The sequence below is a fragment of the Apostichopus japonicus genome, chromosome 11 (assembly GCF_037975245.1).
Source record: "Apostichopus japonicus isolate 1M-3 chromosome 11, ASM3797524v1, whole genome shotgun sequence".
In the NCBI taxonomy this organism is placed as follows: Eukaryota; Metazoa; Echinodermata; class Holothuroidea; order Aspidochirotida; family Stichopodidae; genus Apostichopus; species Apostichopus japonicus.
Genome location: NC_092571.1, coordinates 27,150,382 through 27,167,771, shown reverse-complemented (window position 1 = coordinate 27,167,771; position 17,390 = coordinate 27,150,382). Strand labels below are relative to the sequence as shown.

The 17,390-nt window shown below is 37.2% G+C and overlaps 3 protein-coding genes and 1 long non-coding RNA gene across 5 annotated transcripts in view; 3 read left to right on the top strand and 1 right to left on the bottom strand.

Moving 5' to 3' along the window:
* The window catches only part of LOC139975539 (elongator complex protein 5-like), a 133,212-nt gene extending 116,647 nt beyond the window's left edge, over positions 1–16,565 (top strand). Inside the window, exons 1-2 of one of the 2 annotated variants that reach the window (XM_071983543.1) lie at positions 13,328–13,823; positions 15,037–16,565. In XM_071983543.1, the coding sequence (XP_071839644.1) occupies positions 15,083–16,408 (1,326 nt within the window). In that variant the 5' untranslated portion in view covers positions 13,328–13,823; positions 15,037–15,082 and the 3' untranslated portion in view covers positions 16,409–16,565. Of the gene's footprint in view, positions 1–13,327; positions 13,824–15,036 lie in introns of those variants that run through there. The other variant, XM_071983542.1, reaches the window with a different exon arrangement.
* Positions 1–17,390, bottom strand: part of LOC139975557 (uncharacterized) — a 466,508-nt gene that overhangs the window by 378,292 nt on the left and 70,826 nt on the right. The gene's annotated exons all lie outside the window — the stretch shown is intronic.
* Positions 1–17,390, top strand: part of LOC139975547 (uncharacterized) — a 199,342-nt gene that overhangs the window by 142,591 nt on the left and 39,361 nt on the right. The window lies entirely within an intron of this gene.
* On the top strand, positions 5,992–11,544 carry LOC139976350 (uncharacterized). The gene is made up of 2 exons (XM_071985042.1): positions 5,992–6,249; positions 6,892–11,544. Exon 2 carries the CDS (start codon positions 7,205–7,207, stop codon positions 8,531–8,533), a length of 1,329 nt encoding a protein of 442 aa, XP_071841143.1. The 5' UTR covers positions 5,992–6,249; positions 6,892–7,204; the 3' UTR covers positions 8,534–11,544.

The window sequence follows — 17,390 nt, the reverse complement described above, 5'->3', positions numbered from 1 at the left end:
TACGGATACCGGAAGTGACGTCTACTCGGTTGACATACAATGTGTTGGTTACTATGGAGACAGAGTCATCACAACAACAGCACATATATCATATTCACCACTGTCTTTCCAAGTAACCAATCTAGCAATATATTTAACCTTGGTGATCATCATTGTTGTTGTTTGTGTTGCTGTTGTGTTTCTTCTAAGACGCGTTTATGTGACAAACTCTCAACAAAACAAGGACACAACTCAAATGTATTATGCTTCCGTAGACGTTTTACCGAGAATTCTCCCCACAGAACCATGTGAACATAAATTCATTTTCATTTACATATGACAGTGGTTGTTATCTCTCTCCCTGCGAACCTTTACAAGACGATGAACAGTATGATATTGTTAAATGAGTATTCTTTACACTCAAAAACAATTCTTCATCTCTAATGTTTGTATTTTATTCGCTATGGTGCTTTTGTGTAATTGTGATGAATACTGTACTCATAGTACTATTTGTCAAGTTACCGTTACACTCGAAAACAGTCAATCACTGAAGGAATACTTTTGTATCATATATCATTAAAAAACATGTCACTTTGGTGGTATGAGTCTGAATACATCCGTCCCTTCTATGCAGTATTTATGTAAAGGAAGCTGAAACGGGCGTCAATCGATATAATATTACTTATAAATTCAGCATTATGATTCGAGCGCCCTTAAACTGATGTAGTGTTTGGTTCCAAAATTAATCAATTGGTGTGTACGAGGGACGACTGTCTGTCGGTTTCTATGCTTTTCATACTTTAATAAAGAAATTTATGTAACCTATTATAGAAAAGGGGAAAGTGTAATCGAGATAGGAATAAAATTGGAATGGAAGCCGTAGCATTCCTATACTTAAATTCAATATGTGGACGAGTTGTCCTGAAAGGTATTATATTAATATATCTGCAATTTATACTGCGGGAGTGACCATTGCTGAGATTAACTCTGGGTACTATTGTCCGTTTGTTAGCGCCACCATGCTCGGTGCGGAGAGCCTGTGTGGCATAATCAAACCACATTACGATTTCCCTCCATTTAAATGACCTTTTGTAAGACCCACAGTCTCACATATGACCTCCACACACAGAATGACTGATTGGCGCACATGACGACAACGAATTAATTTCCCCTTGGTCGCATTTATTGGGACTAAGCAAATGCGAACTACCACACACGGCCGACTGTTGAATTCAGAATTAAGTTAAAAGTACTGCTCCTGGTGTAAAAGTGCATTCATGGAATGGCACCCGCCTATTTGTCAGACGATCTGTCCTTCCAGGTCAATCCTCGTTATACCTTGCGTTCTAGCAATACACTCACTCTCACTGTTCCCAGAACTAAACTGAAAACCTATGGCGACCGTGCCTTTCCATCAGCCCGGCCCAAGCTCTGGAATGGTCTGCCCATATCTGTGCGGAGTTCTCCCACTCTCAGTCAGTTCAAGTCTTGCTTGAAGACTCATTTTTTCAAGTTGGCGTTCTATTAGGTTTGTACAGCGCTATTGAATACTTCGTAGATTTTAGCGCTTTATAAGTTCATTTTATTATCATTTTTATTATTATGATGAATACTCTCAACACAGAAATAGTTATTCCATGAACTATGACATATCATGGCAAACAGTTTGTCTGATGTCATCTTTTCATGGAAAGTAAATCGCATAGCAACCACAACTATTATGTTCTGATTAAACGTACGCTTTGTGCGGATACTGAATGCCTTTAAAGTATGTAAATTTTCAGTTTCGATTATTTTATCGTGAAAAGCATTTCCTGAAACTAATTTAGCAATGCCACATTAAAGCAAGTACAACTCTTACCCAGACCAGTCTTTGAAGTGTTTGCTTGAGTCTTTACAAATTTAAAATAAACATCAAAACTGAAAGACATTTTGACCAGGACGTTTGAACTGAAAGAAATGTTATGTCAAGGGAATAATGTACATGATTGTCAACGCTGCATTCAGAGCAAGACCAAGATTGAAGTTGAAAACTTTTGAGATCAAACGCTACCAAAATATATATTGCGTTGCATAATTCATATTTGCTAGTAGTCTATGATGCATTTGCGTTAGCCAAAACTAAACTATGGAGAAAGATTCACTAAAATCGAGCTTTGTATTTGTTCTCTTCGTTTTAACATATTTGACAAGACAAAAACGTATTTTGCTAGTACGAAACGTCACGTAAACACCTCAGCCAATAATATAGCGTGGGTAAACTCGAAATGAAAATGTTGCATGTAGTATCATGATTCCGTCAGTCGATTTAACATCACCAGTTTAATAGTTCCATTATTCCGCACGGTCGCAACCTGGAAATTTATCCGCCGTTCCAAGAAACTCACATTTTGATAATATAACAAGTGTAAAACACGAGTAAAAATAAGTAATTAATATAATCAGTTCTTGTAGGTGACGATTCAGATAAAATGCATTAAATTACCTTCCTTTATTCATTACAGCTTAAACTATTTGCCAATTATGAGCCACACATGATAGGGTTTATTTGTATGATAGATCCTATTTATTCTTTTTCATTTCGTCTTTGACACACCTTCTGTTTCTGTATCTTTTGATATAAGTAAGCCTATTATACTTCGCCCTTTATTCTTTGTCACATTGACTCCATCCATAATCAAGTTCAGTGACGTCAGGAATAAGGTGTTGCAGTAATGTACTAAGTGAAATGAAGTTATATGGAAGAAAAATAAGGCTCATTATTATAATAAGATATCAACACAGACAATAACTCAATTGAACTTAATATTACGGATTCCGCCTATTTAATGTATATGCAATGTGTTGGGAACTGTGGATATATAGTCATCTCAACAACAGCACAGTCATAGGCGTATTTGAGCCCTATTTGATTGGGGGGGCTGTAACGACTTGCCCGAAAAATATAACCATATTGAAATACGCTCGGCGCGCGCTTGACGTGTTAATGTGCATATCATTTAGGCATGCATCAGTTATTACATCGCGTGCCAATTACATAAAATCATTTGCCATGTTATTACCCTTCCATATTGGTTATCATTTCAAGTCTTTACAATAATGATGATAATTGTAATATAAGTTTAACCATTGAAAGACACATTATAATTTCTTTATCTTTCAGTAGGTGCCCGAAAAGTTCTCAGCATATTGCCCGAATTTTCACAAAAATATTTGGTTGGGATGCTGCACAATGGCATTTGCACAATAATAAAATATATAGAATTATTGATCATTACATAACAGTTTGCATGCACGGTGGCATTCGTGATGGGAAATCACGTAATACACATTACAAGTGATATGTCGTTGAGAAGGGGGAACTACAGAGAACAAGACAGACAAAGTCTCGGTTATTTCGACCTGCGTTATCTTTGTTTGGAAAAGATTATTCATGCCGAATTTAATAGGACCTGCTTAGCGAAATCAATATATCAGCTGACATGTCAATTGTGAAAGTTGTGCACTGATTTGTTTCGCGAATCTAAAATAGGACCTCCTGTTATCAGTGCAGTCTTCTATTAAATACCTGCGACAAGCGTTAGAGCTACTGCTGTTCTATAATCCTCATGCCACAAGATAACAAAACAACGTCAATATCATAAATTGGCCCAGGGTATTAATAGACATTTAATTAACACGCCTATGTTGCATCAACAGTGGCTCCTAATGTTGAATCATTACTACCTTTATTGCATGACATGTAGCATGTAATTAAGCTAGCACTCTTACGATATGTCTTTATGCTGCACATATTACTTGATGCACGTACCTCTGAACCTGACGTTAACGTTGCGACCAAGCAAGTAACACATATATAGCAATCGCATACGAATTTGAAGATCTCGTGATTCTCGTCAGATGTGATTTGCTAGAACTCTCACAACATAAGTAATGTATTAATACAGCACACTGTTGTATCTTATATGAATGCTCTCTTTGTTAGAAAGTCCCCCCCACCCCATATTCCACCCCTTGCTTACAAGTCACAATAGCCCAAAAATCTAGACATATGTTACACTGTTAATCCGTTAATGAACTGTGTTCGCTGTTATTTTTCGTTAAACTAAAACGAATAGGCCATACTGGACATTTTATTTTCTTCTACTGACGAGACGACTGCAACCAAATTGAGGCTAAACTAACAACATACTAAACACACTGAAGACATTGGGCATTGTTATGTTACTGACGAAGAATGAGGATCGGAATTGTTCAAATAAAGACAAGACACTTATATAGTCTTACAGAAATGTATTTGAAGTTACCGCGCGGAAGGGATGGTTGCAAGATGCAGGAGTTTGCATGTAGGCCTAACATGCTGTATACATATGTTATGTGGTACAGTAATATGGTATTCAAGAGCTAACAAAGTAGTTTAGTTGGACATCATATAATAACATTACAGCCATTAATATTACATTTTCAAGTGACATTTTCTATCAACTTGACAACTTGAATGTATGATTCATAGTAAGGCTGTTTCACGTAAGATAATTTAGAATAAATTTACTTATTCTCTTTAAGTCCATGGTGTTTAAATTAAGTACCATTCTGATTTCCAATGATCGAAAAAGATCAATAACTACCATGTTTGTACTATCAGTCAATCTACAAAATAACCCGGTCATTTATATTATGTTATATTAATGTTGATTCCAGCGAACCATTATTGAAAACTTTTACAAAAGAGCGCCATCATAAGCAGCAGTTTTTAGCCAAGACAGTTGGGTGGCGATTTTGAGTTAGTAATCATGATCTCATAACATGTATTACATTTGCTCTCAATGCAAGCTTGTGCTAATAAATGACTCACTAGAATTCCCTGTGTGGTAAAGATAGTTACATAAACCTTTATGATGTGAATGAAGTATTCTATAAAGTAAGGAGTGCTGATGTGGGCCATTGAAGTCAACAACCTTGGTGTCTTTGGGTCCTCCTCGGACACAAATGAGACACCAAATGGTGCATCATGAGGCACATTAAGGTTATTAGTTATAAGTTTCTATATGCAGCTCAAAACGGAAGGTCGTGTTAATCAATAATGATATCGACTGATTAAGGTATGAGCCGAAACCATATAATGGGAGGGCTAAAGACGAAGGAATGATTTATAATGGATGGGGCATTGTCCTGCGGTAATCTAGTGTGTTTCTTGAGTTGTGCGAAATCACCGGAATAAATTAGTCGTCAAATAATGCATTCTGTTGTGTATATTTAGGCCATCAGTTAGGTATATTGATGTAGCACTAAACGCAAGGTTTTGGTAATAAATACTTAGGTATGCAGAAGAAAACTAGAGGGGGCTGGGGTAGGTACAGCCGTAGTAGTGGTCCAAATAAAAAATCTTCCTACTGATCCATTTCATCGTCCCCCTTCCCCCCTAACCCCGCCAACCTCTCTATATGCACGCCAATGCATCTTTGTAACACTTCCAGATTTACATAGCTGGATACATAATATCTAACTAAAAGCAACGTAAATCAATGGAACCTTCGAAAAGTAGGAGCTTATAAATGGACATTAGTCGTTGTATGTGTGCTCCTACTGAAAAGCCTTAGCCAGGCCTTCAGTTGGACATGGTAGTTGCGAAATTGTTTTTTCTCGACTGGGAATTTGGAAGTTCGTTTTCCCGATTGGTAGACCGACGACGGTCCTACAGTTCACACGACAAAATTACGCGACTAATCACGGAACTTATTTGCATGTGATTGTGACCTTAAAAGTATCATTAGTTAATAGAAATCTACCTAAGAGTGGAACGGACATCATATTACCAAATTTCAATTTTCTAAATATTACCGCCATGAATAGATGTACTAACTCTGCAAAACGGCACAAAATCTATAAAAAAAAACTATCGTTTGCGAACCAGTACTTGGAATCATGTGTGTAAATGACAATTTTAATGCTTTCCCGATATAGAAATTAATTTTCATTTTTGTAAGGTTTTTACAAAAATAGTGTGCAAACGGTCTTTTTCAGATGCAATGTGTATAAGCTCATAATGTGGATGTTCTTTGAACGCTTCCGTAGAACACTACTACATGCTCCGAACAAGCTTCCATATTGCTTATATATATGTTCGGAAATTGATTATGGCGACTGAGCTATAGGCCAGTATTCATAGTTGCACAGTGTTGACAAGAAGTTTTTTCATTGGACGTATTGGTATTTCATTGATTTATCTAAAGTATGTCGTGACGGACGGAGTGTTTTTGCTGACACAATGTAAGTATTTGTCGTAAAATGATTCACTGTTTATCGATATTTTGTTGCATTTACAATACCAATGCGACCTATATTAAATTAAGGAAACTTTAAAGTTGTAAGATAATGTTATAACAAGAACCCATTCTTTATGGAATCGTGCATTATTATGCAGTGTGTCTACTCTACCATTTCGGAATAGGCCAGTAATTTGAATCATGTATCTGTCAAATCGCAATGATCGGGAGAACCCAGGTGTTTACATTGAACAGCGAAAGATAAGTTGATAACTGAAAACCGAATGATTCCGCTCTTAGTGAGCACACTTTTTCAGAGGGTTTATGTGTCCGACACTGCCTCTAAGACCCCCGCCTGTTTATAATTAAAATGAACGGCCAGTTTAGCAAAGTGAACGTCAACTAACAGCATTAGAGATATTTGACCTCATAAACAATTAAAATGATGACAAGAACTTACATTGAAATTCCTGTTAAGGATTAACGTCTTCACTTGCTTTACACTTTGCGTAGCTATTAGTGAAAGGTTTACTGTCAGAAAAAGAAGTCTTGCAAAGATTGCTTTATCCAACACAAACGACACTTACAAGTTCATTTTGATCATCGCAGTGCACACGTTCACTTATTCATCTTTCCTTTATTTCAGTTTTATCCTTACTGGATGTTGAAGTAAAACTGAAGGTTGGAGTGCATCCTCCGGATTAAACGATAGGAGAATGACATCAAACACTTTAATACAACTTGAAAAAAATCATAGATGTCGCTGGTTTGAGAAATCAATATTTACATTCATTATCTTTGTGTTACAGCGACATTTATATTATGAAGGAAACCATTAATCACTCTTAAATGAGTAGTGAATTGAATCTCACAAAGAAGACTCAGTGAGATTGGTGGAGATCAAATAAGTGACTATTGTATCCTTTGGTTGCCGATCTTTCATTTACCTTGTAAAATAAATGGAAATGAATGTAGCTTTCAAACTTAGTGTCATCATTGCTTTATTTGTCATTAATTCATCTCAAGAGGAGATCAAATATGGAGAGTTTAAACCATTTGAAACGGGAAATGCTGCTATCGGCTTCCCTTTTGGCAGTATTGTAGGCTTGTACTGTGTACAGGGAACAAACAAAGGGATTGAAGTCTTTAACAATGATAACACTGCTAATAAAATAGTGAAAAATTCAACATTACAACAGGAATTCTCCAACACGTATCAGTTTCAAGTGATTAATGCAACGACTGCTTTGTTTAAGATCAAGAATTTAACGACTCAAATAAATGGCAGCACCTTCATATGTCAGAATCCAAAGCTGCTACTTGCCACTGTCGTGGGTTTTAATCCGATTAACGATGTTAATCCTCTGTGTTCATCATCATATGGATCTCGATTCATATTTGAGGATTCGGTAAAAAATGACATCGAGATGATCTGTACTTCAGAGGAAGGGGACCCACCAGTGATGATGTCAACTTACATCAGAGATGGAGATGAAATCAATGACGTCACTAGCATCTCAACCAGGACAGTATCCTCTTACCCGCACCCCTCTAAGACTCTATCATTCTCATCGTACTTCAACTCATCATTTAACAATAGTGTCTTTGTCTGCAATGTCTCTCAACAATTACCAGCACCTTATCCGAGTTACCAAGGATCTTGCTTCTTCGGACCTATTCTGTTTCTCCCTTTTTTCTCTGTTGCGGTGACTCCACCACGTGTTATGTTCAGTGATGTCAAGATTACTATTTTTAATTGTACCAGTAATGTGAGTGAAGTTAACCTAACCTGGTCTAACATCCCTAATCACTGGATATATAATATTAATGAAGGCGTTACATACATTGAACTGAATGTTACGGATACCGGAAGTGACGTCGGCTCAGCGGATATACAATGTGTTGGTAACTACAGAAATAAAAATATCACATCGACGATCCGCATCAGGGCAACCAATAACCCAGGTCGAGTAATAGCTGTTTTATTAGTTGTCATGGTCATCTGCTTCTGTTTAATATGTCTCATTGTACCTATGGTATATAAATATCGCTTAACTGTTTCCGCCGGAGAGAACTCTAGTACGAGTAATGCTAATGATAGAAATACATCCAATAATGATGGCATAGTCCCACCGATTGAATCTCAGATTGATAATAGTAATGCATTAAATCTACCCTCAGATAACTATACGAACATCAATTCATCTTTATTTACTTATGACAGTGGTGGTTATCTGTCTCCCTGCGAACCTTTGCAGGAATATGAACAATATGATATTGTTAATTAAATATTCTTATTTTACCTCCGTTTTTTATTCATTCTGTTTTTGATTTTTGTATTTACTATTATTTGTCAAGTTACCCTTGCACAGTAAAGGAAAGTGAATGACAGGCGGTATTTCTTTTGTATTATGTAACACATACACATTGGTTGCATTAGTCGGAATATATCCGTCTCTTTAATGCGACATTTGCATTTGACAGCTGATCAGACGTCTTAAAATAGTATACTATTTATAACTACAGCACAACGATGCGCTCGCCCTTAAGCAAAAATAACGTTCCAAATTGATCATTGGTTTGTACTAGAGAGGACTTTTATGGAGTCTGGGACAAGAGAAAGTTTACTTTCAAAGTCTCTGTTTTGCAATTGTTAATGACATAGGCTACATGAAGCCTAATATATAGAAAAGGTGTAAACTATATTAAATCGAGATACGGAATATAATAAAAGTGGAGGTCGCTGCGTTACTATATTTAATATCCGATATGTGGACGAGTTGTCCTGAAGTTAACATATAACATGTCTGCAATTTATAATATCAGAGGTGACATACCTTTGGGTTAGCATTCATGTGATTGACACTGGGTACTACAGCAGTGGCGTAGTCAGCATTCTATTGTTAGGAGGGCAAGATTTGTCTTAAGGGGGGCACCCCCGTGATGGTTGATGGTAGGAATTACCAAAAAATATATGTATTAATGGGTACCTCGTTTCGGAATACGCTATAGGGGCCTATGGTTTAATAAATAACAGTAAAGCAGCGTGTGTAAATGAAAAATAATTCCGCACATTATGAAAAGGATACAATGAAAAAATTAGCTACTCTAATTCACTACAAGCCCAGATTTCCACACAAACAAGTTTCACTAGTTTTATGGGGCCTATACGTGCAGTGAAAATTCTCCACGAGTGACATCATTGGTCGCTGAAAATGCACATGGGTTGCTAGCGCTAGTTTGTAATGGTTATACAACCGGCCAAATTATTGGCGCTTATTCTGTAGGACGATATTGATCAACGGTCTCCGTATGTGGGTATAATGAAGGCCCAAAATGTGTAACATCTCGGTCTGACTACCAAGTTCTGACCTTATATGAAGTATGAACATGAGCCCTTAGGTATGGATACTTGTGATTAGAACTCGAAAAAATGTAAAAAAGAAGTATTTTGAATACATCACTGGATTTCATGGGTGGAGGCAAGACTGTAGCACAAAGCAAATTTGGTGGGGGTTGCCCCCTGGCCCCCTCTGGCTACGCCACTGTACTACAATCTGTTTATTAGCGCACTGACATGCCAGGCGAGGAGAGCCCGTGTGGCCGACACATGTTAGGAGGTGTGCTACCTCAAAATGCATAGTTTAACCACATGATGGTTTCCTGCTTATTATATGGCTCATTGTAAAACCCACATCTTTACAACGTACCTCTTAATACGGAATGGCTGACGGGAGCACCCGGCGAAACCGCATTAACGATCTGCACTCGTTTACGTTACATGTAATATCTACTTATTTGATCACAGTTGTTGAGACAGTGCACTTGTAAAACACTACAGACTGCTGACTGCCAGACAATATTATACATTAATAGGGCATAAAGTAATGATTTGCAATTTTGGACGTCAAGAACGCCCTACACAAAATTATAATTTTCTTGGGTTGCTACACGTATGGTGGTACGTGGAGGAAAATCAAGTAATACACATTACAACTGATACGATATTGATATGTACATGTTGTACTATACTGATAACTAAAGTGTCGTAATTTTCATGGGAAAGCATTTCCTGCTCACGTCAGTTAACAAACGTTACACACTTAAAAACGTTGATCAAATGCTCATGTTATACTGCGAAGCGACCCTACCTTTACAGTTGCAAAGTCAAGAGATGCAAACTAAAATCGAAAGAAAGTCTCGATCATGAGAGCGTTTAGATGGCAGTATAGAACATAGATTAAGTAAACTTTTATACTATGCGTAAAAATGTAGTTTACTTTCGATACAACACACATAATCGCAATAATGAATATGTCCAGTAATGTGTACATATAGTTACAAAAGTAGGCCTATACATAAATTAAGACTTGCTTTACCATTCATGACATGATTTGAATTTACGTTTATGCAAAATTTGATATAAAAACAATATAATGTCACGTGGACGACAATCTTCCTGTTCGGATATGCCAACGATGATGAATGATGAATACTCTCAGCACACTAATGTATACCACAATTATTGTACAGATGATCCCGTTTGTGCTTAATTCGGGAAATCACCTGCCTATATTTGTACAAGTTATCAATGAACCACAAAGACCAAGGGTTCATTATAGATTACCTGTTTGGGAAAAAATTGCTAATTTACCACTGGAAGGAAGATATTGCAGGCTATACATGTACAATTGATTGAGGTTGTATTACCATGATCAACAGCCATTTATCTTGAATTTCTGCTTTTATTATATTCAACGCAGCGAAACTAACAAAAAAAAACACATTTAATGATCCTATGTACAGTTTTATTTAACATCCTTGATACATCGAGAACCAGCTACACTTACCGTGTGAGAAATATTGAAAGCGACGCATCTCATCACGACTTTTCGATAATTGTCGTTATGACCCATATTCGTTAACGTGTCATCCGCACACTGAACTAATGGAAGTTTCAGGTAATCTTCTGTGAAAAGCATATACTGGAATTAATTAACATTATATATAAACATTATAGTAAGTACAACTCCCGCACAAGACATTTTCCGATGTGTTATTGTTTCAACCATTACAAACACAAGGGATTAAATCAAAATTGAAGGACCGTTCAATCGCTAAGTTTTAACTGTGTGTAATATCATGTCATGTAAATACTGTACAGTAGTACCAACTCTCTATTTAGAGCAAAACCAATATCCTAGCCATTTGGATGAAAACTTAAATTTGAGATCAAATGCTACTAACAAATATATTGTTAGTATTAGTCATTAGGCCAAATGTGTGCTTAGTCGATAACGCATTGATTTAGGGAACTTAATCTATCCATAGATGGATGGATAGATAAATGGATGGATTAATGAATGGATGGATGGAAGGATGGAAGGATGGAAGGATGAAAGGATGGTTCGATGGATGGATGGATGGATGGATGGATGCATGGATGGATGGATGGATGGATGGATGGATGGATGGATGGATGGATGGGTGGATGGATGGATGGATGGATGGATGGGTGGATGGGTGGATGGATGGATGGATGGATGGATGGATGGATGGATGGATGGATGGATGGATGGATGGATGGATGGATGGATGGATGGATGGATGGATGGATGGATGGATGGATGGATGGATGGATGGATGGATGGATGGATGGATGGATGGATGGATGGATGAAAGGATGGTTCGATGGATGGATGGATGGATGGATGGATGCATGGATGGATGGATGGACGGACGGACGGACGGACGGACGGACGGACGGACGGACGGACGGACGGACGGACGGACGGACGGACGGACGGACGGACGGACGGACGGACGGACGGACGGACGGACGGACGGACGGACGGACGGACGGACGGACGGACGGACGGACGGACGGACGGACGGACGGACGGACGGACGGACGGACGGACGGACGGACGGACGGACGGACGGACGGACGGACGGACGGACGGACGGACGGACGGACGGACGGACGGACGGACGGACGGACGGACGGACGGACGGACGGACGGACGGACGGACGGACGGACGGATGGATGGATGGATGGATGGATGGATGGATGAACTGATCGATGGATGGATCGCGATGGATGGTTCGATGGATCGATGAATCGTTGGATGGATGGGTCGATGAATCGATGGATCGATGGGTCGATGGATCATGGATCGATGGATCGATCGATGGATGGATCGATTGATTATATGATTGCTGTAACAGTCTGTTAACTGTTGTTAGAAATAAAAAAGGAGTTTAAATCAGTTGTAGTTCCAAGTTTCATTTTTAAGTTCATTTTCGAGTCTTTCTGACATATTTAGTCATATGCGGCAAGGATTACCTTAAATTATGAAGCACATGTTATCATAAACTTAGTAATTGAGTTGTACAAAGCGCTAACTGACCTCAGCGCAACTTTACCTTACTGATTTTGAGTTACATCTGCAAGGTATTCCCAACGAGCAGAGTGACGTACATCCATGTGCATTAGAAACTCTGAACTGGCTTATTAATCGTGTTCATGAATTATTAAAATAAATGCAACTAATCTAATTTTCGTCATAAAGATATAACAAAAAGAAGTAGTTACATCGTACAGCCAATATGAGTATGCTTGTGTCCCACTGTATTTTCCTACATTTACTTGAATCGGTAAGTTTGCCTTGCTAACCCTGAAACAAATCGACGTCCCTGTCAGTTGGTGCATTCAGTTGTGGACGCATTGAGGTGAATTGCAGTTCCTTTTTTCCCAACTTCACTCCATATGTACTACTGCCCCCCCCCCCCCACAGATCTAGCCCTCTCTTCAGCATATGTAGTCACTTTTGATTATTCAAAGAGATTGTTAGTGCCAACTATTGATCCTTCTGTTGCCAGTTGTTCTTCACAAATTTCAATCTATCGGGCTTCCGATTCGTTATTTCAAGGCTCAGTATATAATGGATAAAATATTATTCACTTTTAAGGTCTCTTTGAAACTAAATTACGTTTGAATTAAGTCTGAATGATTTGCATTGAACGGATTGACACTAGGGCGACCCACAATGTTTAATAGCTACCATTGAACTTAATTAAATGTTTCTTCAACCAATTTGACCTCTTGAGAACGTCTTGGAAAATCCATTACATATTTTTTCATTACTTAAACAGCGCCACATTACACATTTGAAACAGAATAACAATCACGTCCAACTTCAAATAGAAAATATCATTTTATAATACGAGTTGTGATATCAGAATATAAAGCTGTAATTATAACAGAAATTGTCACTTTGTTGGATTAATATTTTAAACGTTGTCGGCCATTCACTGCAGTCGGTCTAAAGAAAGCTAATCGGTCCCAACATCGATCTGCTGTTCATCCCTTGAAGGAAAGACCATCTTCCCAAATTGAAAACGGCTTCATCTGCCAACTTTTCAGTAAACATGGGCAAGCCGGCTAGGAGATTGTAACTGTAATAAGCTCACTTCCGCCTACGATATCAGTGAGGTTCTAGTTACTGAACTATATACATTCAGTATCACATTGTCAAGCTCAAAGAGACACAAATACTGCTTCAAACGTTATGTCGGTAAGTCCACTTAATGTTACTATAACTGTTAAAAAAGCTATGAGGAAAATATTAAGGAATCTAGCTGTACGGGCATAAATTATTCGTTGAAAGTTTGTAAAAGCACTGTAGGCTAGCTTCACTTTGAAGCAATAATGTAGCGCAACGGCACATCAGATAGTATAGCATCACATAGTATAGGCTTAGGGACTAGGTGCAGGGGAGCTAGCACTGATCAGAGTAAAGGCACGAGTTGCTTTCTCGACGACATTTCCCACTCTTCCAATTTTATAACAACAGAACAAGAGGCACATTGCATTCTAATATCAGCATTGCATCATTCACCATTTTTTTGCTCAAAATGTCGAAAAATTAAACAGACGAAATTACGGCATACAAAAACAAGTAACTAATTGCAATACTCCAATTGCAATCATGAGAAACATTTCAAGACTTTGAGGAGGTAAACAGTCTCAGTTTTTACATTGAATAGTGGAACATTTGAAAGAAAGTTAGATATTTAATAAAAAATGTAAAATATGAGTAATACGTCGACAGTTTGTGAATGAAATACCTTAATTTCTACAAATAGAAATTCCGAACGAAGTAGTAGAAATGTTGAGATAAATGTCAAAAATTAGAGTTAAAAAATATCATAAGTTGAGAAAAAGAGGAACTGAAATAGCAAGTAGTAGTGTCGGGCGATAATTCAAAATTTTTAAATGTTCGTAGAACTTTCGTCTTTTCACAAAAATTATTAAATTTCATGCCAAAAATAATGCTAATCAAAGTTTGAGATGATATACTTCTAATCTTGTCTGAGATAATACTAATTTTTGGTAGGAGAAGTTCTACTTCAAGAGGAGGCAGTTACTCAGGGAAAAGGACAAGATAACTTAATTCCAAGAACACGTATATTCGAGATGTGGATAGGAAAAGTTGAAATTCTCAATATATCGTCTACAGGTCATCGCAGCTTGTGAAAAACTGAAATAGTGCCAAGGGAACTTCTACAACTCAAAACCGACTTCTGTCCCACCCCTAACACAACTTTCAATCGGCTTCTCCTACTCTTGCATATTTTACTTCCATCGATATGCGAATAATGCATAACATACATACATTCATTGAAGATATCTATTCAATTTGAGACATTAAAAAGCTTTTTTAAATGATCAACTATAGATATGATATAAGTCTTGATCGTGTATTACTTTTGTCATTTCTGTTGTAGGTACATAGCCTTAGTTGTAAGTATCATCACACGGCTGAAGATCAATATGGATTCAATGAAACTTGAGAATATTTTATCGACATTTTTATTGTGTGCGGTTATAACAACATGTTTGGAACCTTCCTCTCCTCGGCGTATGACTACAAAATTTGATGATATTGCTATCCCTATCAACGTTCTGAAGAATGAAACAGTTGAATTTATTTGTAAACAGAATGCCAACAATCCATTTAACATAAGATTTAAAGACATTGTAGTTGTGCAAAATAAGCAGGTAATAAATAAATTTTCAAATATATTCGATTTTCAAATTATTGGTCTCACTACGGGCAACCTGACATTAAAACATGCAACTGAAGAATATAAAGGAACATATAAATGTGGTGAAGGTGTTGATGAGAAATATGCTGTGATTGGCGATGTCTACACATTAATAAGCAGTAAACCTATTTGTAAATCTTCCATTGAAATCGGACCATATATTTTCGAGGATCAGATTGACCTCATCGAGATGAACTGTACTTCAGAGGACGGAATTCCACAAGTGACTATTTCAAACCATATCATACAGGGAACTAAAACCACAGATGTCACTAGCATCTCAACCAAGACAACATCATCTCACCCGCATCCTTCTAAGACTCTATCATTCTCACCGAACTTCAACTCATCATTTAACAGTAGTGTCTTTGTCTGCAATGTCTCTCAACAATTACCAGCACCTTATCAGAGTTATCAAGGATCTTGCTCCTTCGGACCTATTCTGTTTCTGCCTTTGTTCTCTGTGGCGGTGACTCCATCAGAAATCATTTGCAGTAAAGTGAAGAATCATATTTTTAAGTGTACCAGTAATGTGAGTGAAGTTAACCTATCCTGGACAAAGATTCCAACTCACTGGAAGTATGATATTAAGGAAAGCGATGCATCCATTGAACTCACTGTATTGGATACCGGTAGTGACGTCTGCTCAGTGAATATACAATGTGTTGGTAACTACAGAAATAGAAATATCATATCAATGATCGAAATCAGTGCAACCAATAACCCAGGTCGAGTAATAGCTGTTTTATTAGTTGTCATGGTCATCTGCTTCTGTTTAATATGTCTCATTGTAATAATAGTATATAAATATCGCTTAAATGTTTCCGCCGGAGAGAACCCTAGTACGAATAATGCTAAAGATAGAAATACATCCATGAATGATGACATAGTCCCAACGAATGAATCTCAGATTGATAATAGTAATGCACTAAATATCCCCACAGATAACTATACGAACATCAATTCTACGTTATTTACTTATGACAATGGTGGTTATCTGTCTCCCTGCGAACATTTACAAGAATATGAACAATATGATATTGTTAACTGATTATTCTTTATGTTATTAACTCATATTCATATATTACGTTTTGGTTTTGATTCATTATTTTTTTATAATTGTGTTAAATACAGTATTTAGTACTTTATCATCAAATTACCGTGACAATCCAAAAAGAGTTAATGACAGACGGCATTCTTTTGTATCATGTAACGTGATACACATTGGTGGATTTTGTGTGAATATATCCGTCCCTCCTATGCGACATTTGTGTTATGCAGCTGAACAGACGTCTATTATAATAGACTGTTCACATATACAGTAGTCTGGGAACTTTGGGACAATAGTCTGTTTGTTAGCACACCACCATGTCTGGTGAGCGGAGTCGATGTGGAGGACACAGGGGTGGGGTGCTACCCCAACAGGGGTTATTTAACTACATAGTGTTTCCTCCATTTCATATGACCTATTGCAAGAGCCAGAGCCTTAACACTGACCTCCACGCACAGAATGGCAGCTGGGCGCACAGACGACAACCAATTAATCTCCCTTTCGCATATATATACATATACATATACATATATAGATATATATATACATATATATATATATATATATATACATATACAAATAAATATATATATATATATATATATATACTAATAAGCGTTGAACACCTACTCAGTTTATACTGTGAAGCAAGCATGTCGATTGTTATAAAGTCAAGCGATTCACAATCGAATCGAAGGAAAATCTAGATCATAAGAGCATTTTTATGACATAATATATATATTCAGTATACTTTAATACAAGGCGTTTGAACGTAGTTTACTTTCGATATAACACATATATTGAGTATCTCCAGTATTTTTTATATGTACCTACCATAGAACATATGTAAAGACTTTCTTTACCATTTATTGCAGGATCTGAATATACGTTTAAGAAGAAAAATATAAGTAGATGCACAATATAATGTCACGTGAACATCTATGTCTTCATTCTCTAACACCTCCTTGTTATGATATGCAAA